Source organism: Ylistrum balloti, unplaced genomic scaffold (assembly GCF_031769215.1).
Source record: "Ylistrum balloti isolate Yb309-2 unplaced genomic scaffold, AGI_CSIRO_Ybal_v1 Utg370714, whole genome shotgun sequence".
Lineage (NCBI taxonomy): Eukaryota > Metazoa > Mollusca > Bivalvia > Pectinida > Pectinidae > Ylistrum > Ylistrum balloti.
Genome location: NW_026782426.1, coordinates 23,561 through 46,148, shown reverse-complemented (window position 1 = coordinate 46,148; position 22,588 = coordinate 23,561). Strand labels below are relative to the sequence as shown.

Sequence of the window (22,588 nt, the reverse complement as noted above, 5' to 3'; positions counted from 1 at the left end):
ATAAAACACTATCATAATCTGAGTGGCATATTCCAATAAATGAACTGTGAACTTTTTTTCTTCTTTAAAACTGAATGAGAAATTCTTCTTCTACAGTAACATTGTTTTAATGATATCTATATACAAGATGCTAGTCTAGGGATAAATGCCTCTCCAGAATTAACATACACCATCGTACTGAATTCGTCAAATGTATATAAATATCCTCACAATTTTGATGTCTTTTGATGTTCTACTTTTGATTGAATGGGTAAGATAAACTTAAAACATCCTTATCAGGTGCAGGCCTTCACCAACCTTGATAAAATTATACACAATCATATAAACTTACCTAATAAATATGAATATAATACTGAATAGTATACATTTTTAAATTCAACAATTTCCGTTAAACAGATAAAATTTTATCTTAAGATATAAAGAAATTGGTCTTTTTCTTAAAAAAAAGACAATTATGTAACAATAGATCTATATACAGTTATAAAAATAGATGATTTGGCTTACAGAAAGAGTAACAACAACTGGTAATTAAGGTTATGATAGATATAAACTGAGGTAAGGAAACCTCAAAATATTAAGACAAATCCCATCTTCCAATATTTCCTAAAAGTAGACATTCCAAATCAATTAGCTAATTTAAGCAACGGTTAGTAGATTATTAAGTTCTATTTTGTAAACTACCAAACATAAAATTGCACAACATATATTCAATACTGTTTATCTAGCAACTCTTCAGTTTCTAGTCTTTAAAAATACTCTAAATAATTCATAGTTGAAAAATATATTTAAGATAAAAAATTGCGAAATATTTTCTGCTGTAGAGCAGCAGCTCTTAATGATAGAAAAACAGAATAATTTATCTGCTATTTCAATATTTGAATCATCAGCTTACTACACATTTTCTGTGTATTTTAGTAAATTGCTCAACTTGTAAAATTTGTATCTGATAACAGTTATATTGGAGAAAATATTATTTACCAAAGGATATCAAAGAAACCAGAATGAAATGATTTTTTCATGATAAGCAAAAACATGCTATCATAATATATAAATAATATGTAAGTTATTTTAGCCAGTTATAAATACAACATATATTGTACTTGTACTCAGCTGTTCTCATTAGATACATATCTGTATAGATGATGTTGAAAATTACAATCACAACACTTAGCTTTCTTAATTAACTTCTGATATTATCATGTACAAACCCTAATTGTTTCTAAAATCTTATATTTGTGATGAAATAAAGATGATGACACAAAGAAACAGATTCTACATATTATATAAAATTAGAAAACAACTTTTGTTTTAAAAGATAAGCACATCTCACCAGCAGATTTCAGTCACTTTATACCAGCTATTACACATTTACAATATTACAGGATATGGGATGATGAAATCTTATGCTGAAAGTGTTATGAATATTTCTTAAAATAAAGCATTATTCACATTCATATACTGTATGAAAATACAGACATTGAACAATGCCAGTAACACTGAATATTTCAATACAAAAACAGCTGATCAAAACTGTGTAATTATGCTGGCATTTCTTTCCACATCTGAAGTCCTATTCTGATAGAATGTACAACAGAACAATTATGAAGTACAACGTAAGGAAAATTATTTCCGTAAAGTAATTATAACACTAAAACGTTTTCACCTATTCCAGTAATATGTCAATATTTCCTTATTATCATCTCCTGTCATTTTCGCTTCTTCCAAGCAAAGAATGAAACAAACATAAAAAAAATTTTTGTTTGTTTGTTAAATACAATTATTTGGCCAGTTGGTTATCAATTCCAGGCAGCTGATTTTAGGAATTTAAGCCTGGTCTTGAAAAGAAAAGGTTAAAAAATTATCTGTAATGGGTTCTTTAATCAATCATAGTAACGAAACACTGTGTGAAATATACCTTATCATTTTTTACATTGAAGGACTGATACAACAACTTGTTGTTCACTAAGCCATTAATGTGAGGCGATTGCCTTCGCCCGCTGTTGTCTCAGTATTTCCTGCTTAGCCAGGAAGATCTGAGCGCGGCATGGTTTAACAACAGGTTTCTGGAATGTGTCTCTGTACACAGTGTCAAAGTCAATTTCGCCCTCCCTATTGATGGCCTTGTGTTCAGGACGGAAGTCCTTGGTTTCCACTGTGCCCTTTGGAACGAAAGAATCCTTGGTTACACTGATCCCACCAAATTTGGCGATCGGCTGGACATTGAGATTCTCATGGAAGTCTCCGTACCTGACCCGTTTTTGTGGTCCCCAGTTTTTCATCAATTCCTTGTTTGTGGTCTGCCCATCAAACTTATGGCTACTCTGGACGTAGTTTGTACTGGGGGCAGACGCTCGCCGCATGAAGTTCATGGGGATGTCGATAGGTACAAAATCTTTCTGTAAGAGAAAATTTATCATTGGCATATCAACTGAAACAATATCTCTCAGTGTATTTAATCATCGCTTTCTCTCACTCTCTCAGTGTCAATATGACAATGTTCCTTTCACCCTTTTTATAACTGTGTCTTAATAAATGTTCACTTAAAATGAAGTGAAATGTGGCTTATATAATAACACATTTGAGTTCTCCAACAATCTCCACAAAATGATTTCAAAGACATACCAGAATACAACTTAATTTTATAATGCATACTTCAAGTTTACTACATCAAGCCTCCAGTCTTTTGTGATATCCAATCTTCTCTACTCTTTGAATGTATATTTGAACTTGCGTGTAATCTGAGTATAAGTATTCCAAAATTCTTTCTGATCTGATTACTGAGTATTCTGTTATCTTGTCTAATCTACATCCTTCAGGATTCTCACATCCTGTCTTTATCATTGGCTCTGAGTATTCTAATATCCTGTCTAATTTACAGACCTGTGAGTATTCTGACTTCCTTTCTCATTTGACCCTGGAGTATTTTGATATCCTGTCTAATCTGATTCGAGTAGTTTGAGTTCTTGTCTTAAACCTGACCTGGTCAGACCTGTCTTAAACCTGACCTTGAAGTATTATGACATCCTGAATCTAAACCGATCCCTGACTATTCTGGTCAGCCCTGTCTTAAACCTGACCTGGACAGACCTGTCCTAAACCTGACCTGGTCAGACCTGTCTTAAACCTGACCTGTAAGTATTATGATATCCTAGATCTAAACCGATCCCTGACTATTCTGGTCAAACCTGTCTTAAACCTGACCTGGAAGTATTATGATATCCTAAATCTAAACCGATCCCTGACTATTCTGGTCAGACCTGTCTTAAACCTGACCTGGTCAAACCTGTCTTAAACCTGACCTGGAAGTATTATGATATCCTAGATCTAAACCAATCCCTGACCATTCTGGTCAGACCTGTATTAAACCTGACCTGGTCCGACCTGTCGAAATCTGACGTCTGAGTATGACTGCATTCTGTCTAAACTGATCCCCGAGATATACTAGGTCCATTTCTTAAAACTATGCTAATGTTTTGATATACTGATTTTTTTTTTCAGGACTTACTTGTTTAATCATTATGGATATGCTTTCATTGTTTACTACCTAAGATAAGAAATGAGCTTTGGTTTAGCAGATAGACAAGCTGTAACACAATCCTTACCTTGTGTGACGTTTCGGTAGAAAATTTCTCAGTTGGGGGACTGTATTCATCAGATTCAAACTTGCATGGTTTAACCATTGGGTTCTGGATCACATCATGGCCTTTGTAGATGGCACGCTGTTCTGTATCAAACGCTCTCCTGAACACATATTAATTGTTCCAAAATAACAACAAATCCAATTCTTATAAGCAATCGATAAAAGAAATATTCCAAACATGATAACTCAGGATTTGTATGTGCAGTCACTTTGAAAAAGATCTATGGTTTTATAAGGAGTCAGTAAAATTCAGAATCAATACTAGGAATTTACTGTGATGTATTAATATGAATGGTACTTGTGATCCCTTCATTTTACAGTCAATGTATAAACATCCTCCTACAATTAATATATTTACACTTCATGTCTCTCACTACTTCAGTTTTAATCTGGACTGCATTCATTTAAATACATTCTCTATCACAAGACAATCATATAATATCATTCTGACACCATGTTGAACTATGTTTTACTTTCCATGTTGACTCGGATATATTTCAAATCGAACCGATACAGTCTGTCTGAAAACTCACTTGTTATCAAACCTGAGATCTATAGTCGAAGGTGGAGGACATGCAGGACGCATACGTGTGGGCATTCCATTCGTGTAGCCAGGAAAATCTCTCATGGACTGAGTTTGTTTTTGAAAAGCCCCTAACTTTTTCGCTAAATCAATTTTCGGCTTTTGAAAGTAAGCATCAGCCCTATGGTGGCCCTCGATCTTCTTGTACGTATCATTGTGTGTGGTATCCATAAAGAGTTCACCTAAAATGGCATAGAAATGAACCTTTTCTTTACTGAAAATGTCATTTTTTATTTTGTGACAATTTAAACCACTTAAGGCAATTTCAGATTTGCTTTAAAATTATCTGCACACTATATATAGTCAGTGTGTGCTGTATATTTTTGTATTTTAGCAATTGTACTCATATGAACATTTTTGAAAAGGGCAGTAAATATGGGCAAAATCAAACGAAGTATTATTTTGCAAAATGAAAATCATGATTCATGGAAAAGCTCATTTTTTCATTACTAGATCTCCAAATGTACATAGCCATTATCATACTGAAGAATTTTGATGGTTACTGACAAAAAGACTCTTCACTCATATGATACTCAAGCCAGATCCAGCTGGGTAGTTATAAAATATAATACATATGAATGATAAGTTCTAAATAAAAACAAGGTGATCCTAACAAATGTGCATATTTATTATTTTTCTATTTTTTTTTTTTTTTTTTGTCTTTAAGTTGATCTTTTTAATTTATTCTGATCAATTTCAATTTATTTCAGTCTGATACCATGACACTACATACTAGTAAAATATCTTCAGTGATATTGGGTCTCATAGGAAGCAGTGTTTGTTTTGTGTAAGCTAAAACATGCTCAGACAACGATACAGTAAACACAAAGACAGCCGTACATTAAAGTGTATCTTAATCATGGAGAAATTCAAACATGCAATTATGAATAGCAGATAGCACTGAGTTTCCATCATCTAAATAAAGGTAGATAAAGAACATGAAAATTATGAGAAATATAAATCCTGTTTACATGTGTGATATACCTATCAACAACAACATTTCTAGAATCAACAAAAGCAATGTGATAAATCAGTGGTGCAGATCATTTATCCAAAAGTTTCTAATCTAAATTTTTCTGATAAAAAATGACAATAGAATATAGACTATATATGTAGAATTTGAACTATCTGACCTCCTACAAATGGATTCTTCACTTAAGTTTTCAATTTTACTCAAAATTAGTCAGTCTGGCAGATTTTGTCAAAATTTAACAACATGCTGGTGCTCAACTATTATACTCACTGTAGATCTTAGAAAACTGTTTTCCCCTAAAATTCACATATAAAATAACACTCTACAGTGTCATTATTATAATTACAGGTAAATGAGCTTGACTATACACAACAGATCAGTCAGGACAGTTCTAATTTCTGATTTTCTAAAAAAATGTTCCTATATACAGCACTACATACTTCTGTAATATCAAAATCATCCCTGAAAGCTGTCAATAGTAAACATTATGATAAATAATTAATATACATAAAACAATTTTATCTGTGAAAAATTTATGAAAGTTAGTTATCAGATGTCTTTATATCAAATAAAAGTTAGAAAGATAAATGAATGTGAAATTACTAAAAATAATTGATTTACTTAATAATGATATCACCAAAAATGGATTAATTGGAGGGACTGGCTCAGTTGGTTACTGGATTTTTCTTGGAGGGAAATCTTTGAAATATTTTATATTAATTAGTTTACCTTCCATTTTAATGTTAGCCTCATCCAGTCGGACAGCGTCCGGCCTCCTCTGAAATGCTCCTTTAAATTCCTCTCGTGTCTCACTCTTGTTCTGGTTTCGCTGTTTGTTTTTATTGTTTGGGAACAATATAGATCCTGGAACCGAAATATTGTCACTAAGTTGATACAAATCACAGGCGACAACATAAGATTCAGGAACATCTTTGAATAATTAAACTCTATTATGTAAGTAACTAATTGATATTGAAATCAACTGTGATATAATGGAGTTAAGATTGATTTAAGATACAAGACAACAAAACCTACCTGTGAAGCTTGGTAGTTCTCCGAATGTTATTGTTGGTTGTCGGACCCATTTCTTAAAGTGATCCTTATTAGTCGTGTTGTCATCAAACCTCGCAGATGAACTGACATAATTACTAGCTGGTTCCATCCCTCGGAATTCCTTGGGAAGTGGTTTTTTGATGAATTCGGCTGAATAGGAGGTTTGCCCTTCCATAGGGACATCCAACGCCTCATAGTTTACGTCCTTCAACAGTGTATAATATATTGACTTAGAATTTCAGAACTTTTATATTCAAATGAAATTAAGAGTTAATCATAAAAACCCAACATTTACTGAATTCAAATTACTAAGATCTGTTGCAATTTCATTACCATTTCACAAATATATGTCCATAAATAACATCCAATGATTTGGAGTCTACACTGCCTATCTACCAACGGTCAGTTAGAATTTACAGTGTGTTTAACATCCCCTTCATCCCTGTCTTAACTCTAATTCAAGGATTCATTGAAAGTTCAGACTTCAAACAACATCTTTTAAAAACAAGACTATAGGAACTAATCAGACTTAATTGATACATTTCGCAAAATTCTGTTCTATAATGACAAGTATCACATGCATGATCTAACAGTGTTTTTATCCTGTAAGTATTGAATAATTATGATGTTGATTTAAAACGGACAGACAACAGATGGACAGATGGACCACAGACATGCAATGATTCGAATGACCTGTAACCATTTGATAATGGTGGGTTAAAAATGATAAAAAAAGATAAAGGAAACTAAGATTTAGGTAAAGAAAATAACAAGGGGATGTTACTCTTCAAAAAACAGGCAAATCTTAAAGATGTCCAGGAAAACACAACTGAAGTTGTGTATGTTGATAAAGTTTTCCAAGATCGTAAGAAGATTTGTTTAAAAACTACTGGAGATCTCCATAAGTTTACAAATAATTTTCCCACATGTACTATGCTAATGTTTTATAAAAACATTAAAAATTACAAGAATTTGATAAAAAAGTGGCATAAATTGACATACATCTTTAGGGTATATTGGATCTAAGTTTAAGTAAATTAACAATTTTAGATAAGAAATGTGCAGTTATTAGCAAGGAAAGTGTATTTAGAATATTAAGGAAATAAACATTTCCCCCAAATTTCTTTTTACAGTAGTAAAATCACTTACCGGAACGATTGCCATTGTACGTTCTTTGACTTGTGGATCCTTAAAGTCGTCTCGCTGATTTGTGTCAAACACCATTCTGATTGGCTTGTTTAGTACTTCATTTACACCACCTGGGGATGCTGGTGGTCTCTTTGAAGAACGTGGGCGGGGCTGTTTGGCAGCCTTGAAAGTTGACTGGTAATCGGTTTCAGGAAATTGAACTCTCTTGATTCTTCCTGGCATAGGATTTCTTGGATGTCGTCTCTTATGATGCCTGAAATAAAGCATAGAAAATTTTCATTAATTGCTCTGTTCACCAAAGCTGGACTAGTGTGGGTTATAATAGACTTATAAAATAATGCATGAGTGTAGTTCTAATCTGTTCTATTTCAGCAATACAATAGAAAAAATGAACATCGGAAAATACTGAATCATTTTTCTTGGAAGTTAAATTGAAAAAAGTGCAAGTCAAATGAATTCCAAAGCCACGGTCCATTGGTTAAGTGGTGGCACAAAAATGTATAGTTGTGTAGATAATGGTTTATATTCATAAACCATACAAACACAGTAAATGTTTGATCTACAGTAAATACCAGGTAAGAAATGTAACCATAAATGATATTTCAGAGTGATGGCACTACAAAAGCACTGTAAATCATTCCTATCATCCCTGGGACCTTTTATATCAAACCTTTTATGGTTGTAAGGACCAAAAATCTCTTAATTAACAAAACTGATTAATGATACTGTAAGATGTCAAATTTGTAGAGACCTGTGTGTAATACCCCAACATTAATTTGTTAATAACAAAGACTTTTATGATATAGGTATTAGCTCTTGTTGGCTTTATGTGTAAATGACCTCAAATATGTTTTAAAACTAAAAAAAAAAGATACAAAAGATCATTTGAGCATCTCTGGAATATTAAAATTCAATATGTTCCTATCGATATCATGTATACGGTAATGGCTTAAATCAGTTTGAAAGTCAACAATGTCCTGAAACGGTCAGGCAGGCATGGTGTGACATGTTTGCATAAACAAGTATTTTACCAATATAAAATAGGAAATAGATTGATGTCATAGCGAAGGTTCTTAGCCAAATGTTTGTCACGCTTTTATCATGACTGAATAAAGCAATTAAGAGCCCATCAGAAACCAACGGCCTGTGAATTTTTAATTCAAATTACTAGTGTGTAAATTCATAGCAAACTATATAGATATGAATTATAATTGAAGTGAGTTCTATCTGAACTCTGTGGAACCTTTCATTAGCATTTTCAAAAGGAGATTTAAATTTAAAGCGTTCTTTGCTCTTTCTGAAATTGTTCAAACATTTCAAGTGATTCCCTGTTTGTTGTAGCTCTAACAGATTTATTGTTAAAAAATCAATTATACTGTAAGTTAAACTCCACAAGGAAATGTAGCTGATATTCAGTGATTGATAGTACACATTTACAGTGATGTAGTAAGAATTTGGTCTTACTGCTTCAAATTAAGTTTGGTATGAAGATGTAATGTGTCAAGTCTGATAACAAAAGGGTGGTCTGGAGGGCTGCAGGTGTCAGGGACAGATATAGTAAAGGAGGGACATACAGACAGGAAATGTGGTCTGGAGGGCTGCAGGTGTCAGGGACAGATATAGTAAAGGAGGGATAGAGACAGGGTATGTGGAATGGAGGACTATAGGTGTCAGGGACAGATATAGTAAAGGAGGGACATAGAGACAGTGTATGTGGACTGGAGGACTGTAAGTGTCAGGGACAGATATAGTAAAGGAGGGACATACAGACAGGGTATGTGGAATGAAGGGCTGTAGGTGTCAGGGACAGATATAGTAAAGGAGGGACATACAGACAGGGTATGTGGACTGGAGGGCTGTAGGTGTCAGGGACAGATATAGTAAAGGAGGGACATACAGACAGGGTATGTGGACTGGAGGGCTGTAGGTGTCAGGGACAGATATAGTAAAGGAGGGACATAGAGACAGTGTATGTGGACTGGAGGGCTGTAGGTGTCAGGGACAGATATAGTAAAGGAGGGACATAGAGACAGTGTATGTGGACTGGAGGGCTGTAGGTGTCAGGGACAGATATAGTAAAGGAGGGACATACAGACAGGGTATGTGGACTGGAGGGCTGTATGTGTCAGGGACAGATATAGTAAAGGAGGGACATAGAGACAGTGTATGTGGACTGGAGGGCTGTAGGTGTCAGGGACAGATATAGTAAAGGAGGGATAGAGACAGTGTATGTGGACTGGAGGGCTGTAGGTGTCAGGGACAGGTATAAAGGAGGACACCAATATGTAATCAGAAGGTGAAAGAGAAGGTAAACCTGCTAATTGATGACATGCAGATAAGATGAAGAGAATCATCTAGTCTATGTCATCTCTCAAACGTTTTCAGAAGCAGTTTCCCTTTTTAGAATAAAAACATGCGTACATGTACAACCCTACACGATGTGACTCAGTCACTACTATGATGCACATTCACAACTTTTTAAACTGACGAGGGTCACAGTCAACTGTTCATTGGGGTACATATTACAAAGGGGTATCATAGTTTGCCCTCCATTCCCCAACCACCAACCACACATTCACGGCATACACAGGTAATATTGTTTCTTCATTTTCATAACAATAAATCCATATGTCAGGACACTATTGTGAGGTAGATTGCTGTTTTACTTACCCACAATCGCAGAGGTCAGTGACGGAGACATCATCAGGAAAATGCTCAGCTAATATCTGCTGCACATCCATGGTTGCTCAAATAAAATCTAAATTGGCGCGTGCTAATTAGTCACTAAATGTCAGCTAATCTACGATGCTATTCCGGTGATGATATAAAAAAGCACTACATACTTTCCATGCATCAGTTTAAAAATCTTGCCCTCGTCTTATCGGTAAACAATCGTCCGACATATGTACATAATACGGATATAGCCACACAGAAGCAGACTGGTTAGTCGTAACCACCGGCGAAAAGCCCTTAGCGACGTATATTAGTAACGGCTGTTCTTTTCACCTCCCTAAATTGAAATACCCATATTAAAAGTTATCAATTTTTTTGTTACTTTCAGTCAATAATATTGTATTTCATTTGAATTGAAGGATATTCAAACAACTAATATTTCATTATGAAACTTAAAAAACTGTAAATATTGACGATAGCAAGTCCATTATATCATTCAAAAGAAATGACAAGATTAATTTTAAATGACATAAGGGATGTTTTTGTACACATGTCACATGACCTGTCAAAATGGCGTTGGACTTGCGATTGAAGAAAATCAACAAAGTTTATAAAGAGGGGGTAAGTTTGTCATCACATACAGATTCATTGATGCACATGGCGTATTCTCATGGAAATTAAAAAGGGCGTTGCATTCTAATTGGTTTTTAATCACATGCCTCGTTTTACACGGTTCATATGTTGATCCACACCCCTTTATGCTATTGTCAACTTAACTCTTTACTTTATTAAAAAGCTGAGATGTTACAGTATTATCCTGCAGTTCATGCTAACAAACATGATAAGATAAATTCGTCTAAAGACCAGAAGGCCTACACATCAAACACACAGACAATAAGTACGTTTAAATATGTACAAGGGGCATAACTCTAGCAGAATTTATAATCATAGTGTCCGTTAACATAGATTTTTATTGAGATTATGCTTTCGAAACTAATTGAACTGGTGATGTGTTACTGGATGTTTGTGTCATTGCATTCGCAGCAAATACTTATCTGCACTCATTTTAGAAGCAGGAATGTTAGACATTTCCTCCTCAAGCATATAAGAATCTTCGACAGACATATGTTTAGAAGTATGACTTTTTGTTTCAGGACCTTGTGTCAGGGGTGGTAGTGGTAGAAAGTAAAGGAGATCTACAACACCAGGGCATCCTCCTTGCCATGGAGGGAGCTGTTACCCTTCAGCTCAGTGCCAAAAGTGTGGGTCTGTTTGAAGCCTTCTACAACTCACTCAAGGTAAACCGTCCGATTACCCAGATATTTCTCCATAAGGAAAGAAACACATTTGTTCTTATATATTTGTTTTATAGATAAATAGTGTGAGAAATTGATTAACAAGAATCAGAAAATTATAAATAACAGACTGATATCTACAGAAGATGTTGATTTTAACAGGTTAGTTTTTGTTTCAGAAAAAGGTAATTATAAGATGAAACATATTTTCCATGTTCATCATGCATGAATGATAATACATGATAAAACTATTATCAAAATATTTCTCCACAAAAAATAATCTCAAGCTTATGTATATATATATTTGATGAATATGTTATGTATGTTGACATCAACAACAAGGTAATTATCATATAATTTGGTTCTTCTTTAACCTTCAGCCAATACAGTTGGTGAATTACACACTAGAGATAGCCAAGCCAGGCCGGCTTCCATCAGGAAAAACAGAGATACCTTTTGAGATTCCACTGAAACCAAAGGGAAATAAAACCTTATATGAAACTTATCATGGAGTTTTTGTTAACATACAGGTATGGTGGTTGAAATTCGTAAACTGGATAATTAAGTATAAAATGGAAGGTGGCCAGGTCCTGAGTATTTAGGACTTTAGATCTCAACGACAGAAACTGATGATTAACTTATTTAATGGGCTTAATATTCACTTATATTGCCTTTTAACCTCTCAGCAGATGAGATGCTTTCAAAAATTTAGCAGATTGATTACAAGTAACTCTATATGGCAAGACGTAAGTGTTGGATATTTATTGTAATACACTAGATTAAACTGACTGGAGGCATTCTTTGTATTTCACACATTCTTTGTTTTGTTGTGTTGCTCAACTTCGTTCTTGACCATGTACATGTTATTTGATTTATACATAATATGATAGCATTTTGTTTTCTTGTAATACCATTTGTTTCCTTTCAGTATACACTCAAAGTAGATATGAAAAGGTCCTTACTAAGCAAAGACTTACAGAAAATATGTGAATTCATTGTGGAATATAAGGTAAAGTTCCTCCAGCAGTTCACTTATTTCACCTGATATAGTGGGTATAATATCTGACATATGCATTTTAAATTTCAAAGTTAACTTAATATATGATTTTCTTAACGAGGATTACACACAGCCCAGAGGCCACAAGATGCTCTCCTCAGATTTTAAAAGTTTGATTTTTGAAATAGCACATTGCTTAATATTAAGTTTGTACAATTTTTCATGTAATACATGGTCCTTTTCAGAATAACTGTATAGTTGTATAATGTTCTAGTGGATTCATGTTTTCTTTTTAACAAAGAGTTATTAAAACAAGATCATGTCGGAATATGATGATGATGAAATTAATCACATGTGAGTGGATTATTTCGATGTTTTTCCCTGTAAATCACAAGTTTTCTATGCAAATTTTTTATTTTCTCTTTCTTGAATTTCATTATCTGAAAGTAACAATGGATAGTAATAATGTTATTTCGACAAGGCTTGTTACTATGTCATTATATAACTGATGCAGGGGAACGATTCTGATAAAATATCTCTTCTGTTAAATATTCAATTTGAAAAATTCATGAGTTGAAAACCATGAAAGACTTTAGACACATTGATTGTGTAGTTTGTTGTCAATGTGTTTATTTCAGAATCAAGACGAAAAACCCAAGTTAAAGCCAGTAAACTTTACAATAACACCAGACACACTGACCAATATTAAAGAGGTAAGTTTTTAATTAAGATCATTTATACTTGTGCATAATTTCCGAAATTTCCTTCCAATCCGTTCATTTATATTTTCAAAAAAAGTGATAAGAACATTTATTCTGTGGAAGTATAATGTCAAATACAAATGTACTGTACTTATATTTATTTTGTTGGAAAGTGAAAATTGTTGCAACTTAATGATGACAGTATCTAGGGATGTGATGATATAAAGATCTGTTGTCATGGATGCAAAACAAATACTTTTTTTTTTTAATTAGTGACTTTGTTTCAGAAACAAAATGTCCCAAAGTTCAAAGTGCGAGGGAAACTAGAGTCATCAACTTTGTGTATTACAACACCACTAAGAGGGGAGGTAAGTATGTCATGTCACATTTTGTCTCTAGTTTGTGTATTGCCTGAAAAAGGATTATCTCCCCTTCCATCACAATTTATTTCATGGATTATATGAAAAAGAGTGAGAGATGTAAATAATTTTTTATATTTTTTTGTCATGAAACGAAACAGGTTGAAACAGGTATATGAAAAGCTATCCACCTTATCCCATCTAAACTCATATGTAAATTGTTTTTTTTTTTTCTGTTGACAGTTGATGGTTGACAGCTGTGAGTCGCAGATTAAATCTATAGAGATACAGCTGGTACGAGTGGAGACCTGTGGTTGTGCAGAAGGATACGCCAAAGATGGTAAGGCTATTTCATTTTTTTGAATATTGAAAAAAAAAAAATCATCCAAACAAACAAACAAAAAATCAATAGATTTGAAGCATATTGTATATCCAAACAAACAAACAAAAAACCAATAAATTTGAAGCATATTGTATAATGCCTAATGTTTAATTTTATGATGTATTATGAAAAAGTCTATGAAATAAAATGGAACAGTGTTTCTGTGTTAAGTTTAAAGAGTTCAATTTTCCCTTCATAAACAAATATGTAATATACAAGTGATGTTTGTGTTTTTGCTGTTTTAGCAACAGAGATACAAAACATACAGATAGCTGATGGGGATGTGTGTCGCGGTATACCTATCCCAATTCACATGGTCTTTCCCAGACTCTTTACCTGTCCTACACTCTCTACAAACAATTTTAAAGTCGGTACGTATATCAGGTGTACTAGTTACTGTCAAACTTTATATTCAGAAAATTGAGAGGAATCCAACGTTTCTGAGGCTTTACTGTACCACATTATTATCACAGTTACCTTCATCCGAGTATCCAGACACTAACTGTTACAGATTACATTCTAGCTAATGATAGGTAAGATGTTGGTTGTTGGAGAACTTTCTTCTTGTGGACATTTCTTGGCAGGCTTCTCTCGGTTTTGGAACATGTGCATCTAAAGCCAGTGCTCTCACATCCCATTTTTTGGACTGGGGTCCGGGGCCCTTAGAATTGGGAAAAATAATAGTGTTTTCCTTAGAATTGGGAAAACTTCGGGTCTTAATTGGGAAAAAAGATACTATTTTGCATTGGGAATGGGGATTCGGCCCCAAATCTGGCAGATCGAGAGCCCTGGAAACATTTCTGCTTCAATTTTTCTTTTCAGATAATTTTTGTACTTGTTTCATTTTCTTGTTTGTATCATTTTTTAAGATTTATTGGGTAGTTTGCTTGTTTGACAATCTTACCTGTATTGTTTACCTGTGTATTAATGTTTAATTTTTTACCTGCATGTTGTTTTGTTTACCTGCAGGTCAATGTTTGTTTTTTTACCAGAATGTAACATGTTTCTTGTTTAGTTTTCTTGTTTGTGTTGTTTTCCTTAAGTTTTGTTGTTAACAATTGTATGGCATTATTTCATTTAAAAATTATTAAAAATAATTAATGGTTGTTTTTTTTTTGTTTCAGAATTTGAAATTAACATTGTGATTGTATTCCATGATGACCATCTTGTGACAGAGAATTTCCCAATAAAGTTAACGAGATTTTAGAGACAGAGAATCACCATTGTGAATGTGAGAAAGTGTTGGAGTGGTTGTGTTGTAGTGATTGTAAAGAACAATAAAATATATATATATAAATATATATCAAACATATATATAAAAAATGTTCCTTTGAAATTAATTGATTTTTGTATCAATTGATATACCCACAGAGTATCTCCAACTTTCCAGCTGCTGTCATCCTCATCATTGAAATGTTAAAAATATTTTTCGATTTTATTGCATGAGAAATAATTTGGTTTGAAGGGAAACATGATTATATATAATTGGTACTACCCCATCTTATCACATCCCACAGATCTTTTTGAATGTTTCCCTTCAAATAATTTCTCTACGAAATACATACATATGTATTTAGCAAAAAGTGTTATTATTTCACACAGTTCAAACGATAAGGTATTCTTATGCCCAAACCCAGTACTAATCCTCCATCTTATGTCCTACCCTTGTACCAATCCTCCATCTTATGTCCTACTTGTATCAATCCAGCATCTTATGTCTTGCACTTGTATCAGCTAGTATCTTGTTATCAGTGTATCAGTGTAAATGCAGTGAAAATTAAATCTATTCCTTTGGAAAGGTTCAGCTTACCCTACTAGTTTTCCAGTGTTAAAATCCGAAAGGAAACAATTGATACGACAGAGGATAGCCTTAAAACTACAAGGGAAACCATACCATAGTTCTTAGTAAATAGAACTCTGTTTTTTTAGAGAAATGTCGACAAAGACATGGGCTTCAATCTTTCTTTATTGGGGTATGGTTGTAAATATCAGCATAGAAATCACATTCCACATACTGTATTACTGGAGTGTACATTACATAGTGCTAGAAATTGCAGGAGTTCAGAAAAGACTTGAATGGGCAGTTCTAACGAGCCAGGTTCTGGTGCTTATACATCAATTATTATGTTAAAATTATGTGCAATAAATGAGATTGAACTTCCTAATGTCTTTGTTTCTATCTATTTTAGTCTGTTTATTTTTGTGTGAAGACATTCGGACTTCGAATCTCTTGTAAATTATAAGGGAAATACTAGTTATATTGGAATGACCGGTATTCTCACCTGATACCAACATTGTTGACTTAATGAATAAATCACACATGGTAATGAATTAGTAATGTAGAACTGAAAAGTACAGGACCTGAATGTATCAATAAAGTGGCCAGGTATACAGGGTAAATTACCAAACATATCGCATTCTTTACATTCTGCAGGGTTTCAGTGTCTGTCCTCCGTCCGTCTGTCTTGGAAACTAGTATGTCCAAATAACTTCTAAGATACTGTTAAATGAAGCTATAATTAATTCATTGTTTTGATTACAAGATATTTGACCCCGTGATAGCTGAAGTGATATGAACACCGCCTAATGACCTCATACCATCGCTCGCACGGACATTTTATCTTTGTAACACATTTAAGATATGGGTTTCGGACCTTACGGTTCTACTAGTCATCAATTAAAATGATTGTCCGCAAAATTTTATGTATGATGGATCAAATGAAATTATATTTCTGTGGTGGATTAGGGTTTAAATGATCCATGATATCTAGAAATATGTATTATGTATGTAACTGAGAAGAGTTCAAACGACAAAGTACATGTGTACTTGAGTTCGACCGATTCATTCACACTCGGCCAACATCTTAAAAAAGCATTACCTGTAGTTACCTGTATTTACCTGGACAAAGTTGGCTATAGTCTATTTCAGTATTTATGAGCGAATCAAATTACCTGTTAAACTCAGAATGAAATTTAATATATATATATATAAAGTAAAGATAAGGAAGTAGAAATAACTTTTTTTAAAATATATTTACATATTTGTCATTATAGAGACAAAGTTCAAAATATATATTCATGAAAGTTTAATTAATTATATCATTTATATTGGCATCTCAATGTGTTGTTTCAATCAAAATAAATACTTGTCTTTTATAAACAACTAGATATAGTTTACTAATGCAATCATAACAGTTTATCAAAACATTGATTACGGTTTTTAAAACCTTTTTGTTGTCAATAAAAAACAATTAATTATTATACATGTAATTATGAAATTTGTACCAATGATTTTTTTTCATATCATTTTTTTTCTGGTAGAGTTATAAACTGTTTGACATTTATGCTGTAAACAACTAGCTATCTTTATGCCATTGCATATGTACAGATTAGAGTAGACTTCCATGAAAATGGTAGGGGTAGATACTATTTAGTTCAAGACGGATTCAAGTATTCAGTGAGGACAAGGCGAAATGATAGATGTTATTGGAGATGTGTTGATCGCCAATGTCCAGCGACAGTGATAATTGTGAACAACATCCCTGTGAATTTTACGAACAATTATAACCATCCTGGAGATACCATTGGTCTTGCTGCTTTTGCCTTCCTTAACAACGTGAAGAAGAGATTCCATGAGGAGACTGAGCCAATGCCCTTTGTGTCTGATGAGGAACTTGGAAATCTTTACGACAGGGATTTTGATGCTGATGTTGAGGAAATGATTCAGAATATTCCAGCTTTCAACAGTTGTAAATCCTCCTTATACCGAACCGGTCGAAGGTCATGCCTAAGCTTCCAGCAACCCAGGGAGATATAGAGCTACAAGGAAGATGGAAGGGGACATCATCCGGGGACCGCTTCCTTATGTGTCATGATACCAACGCCATGGGAGAGAGGATCATAGTGTTTGGGACAGACAGCAACCTCCAAAGAATAGCTGAATCATCCACAACGTTTGGAGATGGGACATTCTATTCCTGCCCGGGACTTTTCTGTCAGTTGTATTCCATCCATGGATATGCGGAGAACAGTGTGTTTCCATTAGTGTTTGCTTTTCTTTTACCCTTGGTTCCACTGGGCGATGTTGAGGACGTATGGTTCCAGGCCTTGGAGGACAATGATGATGCAAGTCAGAATGTGACCAACTTCACAGACGATGTTATAGAAACCTGGGTAGAAGGCGGTGACCGACAGCACTGGAACCATTTCGACCATGATGGGAGTGGGAAGACACCGTTCGACCAATAGTTCCTGAAACCAAGAACAGCGTCCCAAATCCAGAATTTAATCTTTGCCGTCGTTTGAAGTCATCAGAAAGCCTCCCATATAGCGCTATGTCATTTTCAAATCAATTTAATCACGATAAATTATCGGTGTATTTTCATTTTATGACACTGTCTTCTTTAAAATGACAGTTATGGAAAACGTGGTGTCAGGAATCATTCCATCATACTTCTAATACAGAAATACAATGGTCATTCAGATTGCCAATTTTAAAGATAAGGGTTTCCTGTACTCCACAAGAATACGTATGATGTTGAATCCAAACACCATCCAATATTTTGACTGTCATTCTTAGCATTATCAAATCTGGGTCTTATCATGTTTACTCTAGACGATTCCTCGATACTCCAGGAGTTACGATCACTTTCGCTCATTGCACCCCTTGAACCTGTCATGGAAAAACTGAAGGCACAAGTGAAGTAATCTTATTGGTTACAGGAGAAAAAACTGACCAATCACAGGCTGACACGCTCCTTTCGAATATTACCCAACTTCAAAGCTATAACAATGTATGCGATCTCGAGATTCGTTTGATGTGTATAAAAAATCATACTAGTCTTTTCGTCTTGTCCACAAGGTGTCGCACATGGAACTATTAATTTTGCCCTGACATGTTCCAGGTGTGCAGAGAGCTTAAGTCATTGTAACCCCTGGAGTGTCGAGGATGTTAAAGACATGGAAACGATGATATGTTGATTATTAACACATCCAATGAGCTTTTGAATGACCTCATATTTAGGCAGATTTCATTACTTTATTAAAGTTTTTTTCACAGAAAGGTTATCGACAGTACAAGAAGAAAGTTGTGAATTATACTGAAGTACATTTCGGGAAAGGTACGTATAGTGCCATTAATAAATATAAGTATTAGGATGAAATAGAATAAGTTTGATATTGGAATTTTCCAGCAAATTACTGGCATTACCCTGTGGCTGTCTCTTTTAGATAACAATATTTGTTTCCCAAACTCTTCGAAAGGAACACAAAGAATATCGACATTTCTCAATTCAAGCTCACCTTCGATTAAACTTGGACAAGATCGGCACAAAAGAAAGAAAACGAACACATAGTGTAAACCAGGCAACCCAGAAGGATAAGCGTCTTCGTCATCGTGGATGAAATCCGTTATGAAGATCTCGGTCAAGTCAAAGAATGTCGAGGTCTGAAATGAGAGCAATGTCAAGAACTCCGAAACCACAAAGCAAAATAATGAGCAACATCCACATCTTATTTCATAGTTTCTTTTTTATATTCTGCCCTCGTTTTCTTGATATTGAATTTATCAATTTTGAAAGCGTGTCGGTATGTTCTTGTTTTTGAAACCGTATATTATATATCAATTAGCGGTGAAACCTGTTCAATATATATAAATGCAAACGTTATATTATATAACTATACAGATAGTGTTTATCTACAAAAGCATCCTGTCGACTGTTCACCTGTACGGTTTATCGACATTTTATCGAAATACACCGTTAACTTGTTTATATAACAATTCTCATTTCACATCCGTATTTGAACGGCATTCTAATGAAGACAAAAATGTTCAAAGGACGGAATCTCCAGGTCGACGTGCCTTTATCCTCACGTGTCTATCAAGAAGTAAATGACAACGTGATAACACCTCCCGGATGTATCTAAATATCCCTGCCAACTACATGTATCAGATCTAGCGCTCTTTAACGGTACAATGCTAATATTTTGAATTTTATAGGAATGATACTTTTTAAAACTAATCTTAATGATTTTTTGTTTCAATGGCAGTCACGTTTAATCCTATTCACTGCAGATTTTATAATATTGAAAACAACAAACGATGCTAACGTTTCTGTTTGTTTCCCCCATATTCTGTATGTTTGACACAGGTAAACTTGATGCAACACGGAAAAGACATTGATGACACTGCTTTGACCAGGAAGTAAACAGAAATGTTACCGGTTGTTATTAGGTATATATTCTCCTTATCAAATATAATTCATAGTTACTTTGACAAGTTACAAGACTTTAAGTTTACGAGAGCAGTACCAGCTTTATCATTAACGTTTCCTGGATATTTTTACTAGAAAAGACAGGTTTAAAGTGTGAAAATGTAACACAAATTATACCCGAAAAAATTATATGGCTGATTTCGTTTACTTCAACTTAAACGCCATTTCCCTGTAAAGTTCAAGAAAGGAGGACACTTACATATTCGGCTCTATCAAGTGAGTACAAACGTTTTGTTAAATTTGTTAGGAACGTGGATATCAATCTCCCACAAAGACAACATTAGAAATAATGCCTAGTTTTCGGTATGTGTGCCTGATTTTTTCAATATCTCCAGAAAAATGATGTTAATGGTATCCTGATATTTCATACAATCAGGTGTTATTTACGGGGTTATATGTGTTGTAAGAATCCAATTATTTATATCATTGTATTATTACTATTATTACTTTAGTTAGTTTATGTGTATAACTATATGTCCTTGATCATGTTTCACATTACACTTTTGATACTCGTTGCCAACTTTATAAGGTATTTTATCTGTAGGAAAAACAAGATAGATCAAATACTCACCGTATTCTCAGGATAAAATGTCCGGATCACCTAATGACTATTTTAGGGCAAACTGATCAAACAGGATTTCAATAGATATGAGAACACCGCTAGATTTACAATCAGCCCTTAAAATGACATATATATGATATTACTAACATACATGTAATTCAGTCAAGGTTCTGAACTGTAGCACACCCAATTAACGTTTGAAGAGTTGCAAATTGGGAAGAGTTGTTTTGATGTCCACTGAACTTTGCAAATATTTTGGAGAAGCCGATGAAAATTTTAGAAACGTGCTGAAGGCATTGTGTATTTCTCCCATCCCGTCGGTCATAAATCTTATGAAAGGAAGTAACTTTGGGAGATAAATGTTTCAATTATATATAGCTTTTTAGTAATGCATTAATACATTCTAGTTCTAGTATGTCACGTGTGGATTTGAGAAACCTATACACATTAAAGAATCTCTCTGTAAGCTAGAGGCAATCTATCAGCGGATTCACTCTATAGGACGTTGTATCCAATACCACAAATACGATATACACGTGTTAATTGAAGAGCAGATATTTCACTTGTCTGCGCCGATGACTGATACATGTTCTAACCAGTGTTTGAAGGTCTGGTCTGAGCAGGTTTTGATAGGTGAAAGTGAAAGTATTTTGTTATCGACACAGAATAATATTTTAGCCAGACGGAAATGGATCTCCTCTATCACATCAAAATGTCAAGAAAATAGTGACCTTTTCAATAATTTCGGTGTAAACTGAAATTGAATTATGTTTACAAAATTGTTTGTAAGTTGTTTTTAAAAAATCCAATAACTCGTCCCTTTAAATCGAGCTGCCAACAGCCTACATCAACTGTCCACGCAGGAAAAAATTAATTGCTTGTTATTATTTTGGGAGTGTATATGAAACCAGTATGGCAGTGCAACTTCGCCCACGACAGGTCATGTAAGGCTATTGTGTGCCATTCGTAAATGAGGTATGAATTCGTAAGTTTTAAACTTTACAGAGAAAAACTTACTATAATAAATTTTGTTTTCACTGTTTCCAGTAGACATTGTATAGATGCAATATCAACAGAGCCTGTTTAACTGCAGGGTCTGTGTTGCCAATGATCAGATATATATCCAAACTTTTGTACGCTTTGTCAGTGTTTAATCTTTGAATCTTTCTTTTTGTATAAGTGTGTTATCAAATATTTACATCCATGAAACTGAAACAACTGATTATGATGTCGAATTGAAACCCGGCCATTAACGGGAAATCTTTGATCCAGCGTCCACTTACTAGTAAGTTGCGAAAATCTCTTTAAGTTTTACCAGTGAGATTTTCATGTGACCCTTCGTCTTTAGAGAGGATGTCGGTCTTTATTTTGGATTTCGGATTCCACAGTAACTTACTAAACTGTCGTTTAATTTTGATGAAAATGTCATGACAGACGAGAGCTATCAATAATTTTGCCGCTGTGTGAAATATTCTGAAAATAATGATAATACTCCTGTAGCCTTTATTGCTTATTTTGTCTGGTATAACATCAGTGACTAAGAATAATTGGTGCGTATTTCATGTAAGACCTTACAAAAGATGTACAAAAAGTGTCCGTTGTCTTAAGTGCATGCTTGACATTGCTGGGTTAATAAATACAAACGTCAGGAAATATAATGATGTTTTGTTAACATTCCTGGCAAGTGCATTTTGGCAGTCTGTTTATTTCAGCTGAACACCTCTGATCACTCTTAAATCTATCTTAATGATATTTTAGTGATTCTGCAAGCACATTGTCCGTTTTCAATCAAGAGTGGTGTTCCGGCCAGTGTTAAATTGTAAGTGGTGTTCTGGCCAGTGTAAAAACGTAAGTGGTGTTCTGGACATTGTTTAATCGTAAGTGGTGTTCTGGACATTGTTTAATCGTAAGAAGTGTTCTGGACATTGAATAATCGTAAGTGATGTTCT

The 22,588-nt window shown here is 34.1% G+C and overlaps 2 protein-coding genes across 2 annotated transcripts; one reads left to right on the top strand and one right to left on the bottom strand.

Moving 5' to 3' along the window:
- Window positions 1-1,970: 1,970 nt before the first annotated feature.
- On the bottom strand, window positions 1,971-10,139 carry LOC132557749 (uncharacterized). The gene is made up of 7 exons (XM_060222278.1): window positions 10,069-10,139; window positions 7,399-7,651; window positions 6,232-6,454; window positions 5,926-6,060; window positions 4,174-4,405; window positions 3,603-3,741; window positions 1,971-2,396 (listed from the first exon to the last, which is right to left on the bottom strand). Exons 1-7 carry the CDS (start codon window positions 10,137-10,139, stop codon window positions 1,971-1,973), a joined length of 1,479 nt encoding a protein of 492 aa, XP_060078261.1.
- Window positions 10,140-10,640: 501 nt separating this feature from the next.
- Window positions 10,641-15,970, top strand: LOC132557744 (vacuolar protein sorting-associated protein 26C-like). The gene is made up of 9 exons (XM_060222265.1): window positions 10,641-10,692; window positions 11,226-11,369; window positions 11,747-11,896; window positions 12,295-12,375; window positions 13,002-13,076; window positions 13,352-13,432; window positions 13,667-13,763; window positions 14,051-14,176; window positions 14,930-15,970. Exons 1-9 carry the CDS (start codon window positions 10,642-10,644, stop codon window positions 15,010-15,012), a joined length of 888 nt encoding a protein of 295 aa, XP_060078248.1. The 5' UTR covers window position 10,641; the 3' UTR covers window positions 15,013-15,970.
- Window positions 15,971-22,588: the final 6,618 nt, after the last annotated feature.

Excerpts from the sequence above, each read along its gene's own strand:
- LOC132557744 (XM_060222265.1), top strand. The coding sequence starts at position 10,642 with ATGGCGTTGGACTTGCGATTGAAGAAAATCAACAAAGTTTATAAAGAG. Across the intron at positions 13,433-13,666 it reads CAACACCACTAAGAGGGGAG|TTGATGGTTGACAGCTGTGA; the intron begins GTAAGTATGTCA and ends TTCTGTTGACAG. Across the intron at positions 14,177-14,929 it reads TACAAACAATTTTAAAGTCG|AATTTGAAATTAACATTGTG; the intron begins GTACGTATATCA and ends TTTTTGTTTCAG.
- LOC132557749 (XM_060222278.1), bottom strand. The coding sequence starts at position 10,139 with ATGGATGTGCAGCAGATATTAGCTGAGCATTTTCCTGATGATGTCTCC. Across the intron at positions 7,652-10,068 it reads ACTGACCTCTGCGATTGTGG|GCATCATAAGAGACGACATC; the intron begins GTAAGTAAAACA and ends GCTTTATTTCAG. Across the intron at positions 2,397-3,602 it reads CTACCGAAACGTCACACAAG|AAAGATTTTGTACCTATCGA; the intron begins GTAAGGATTGTG and ends TTTCTCTTACAG.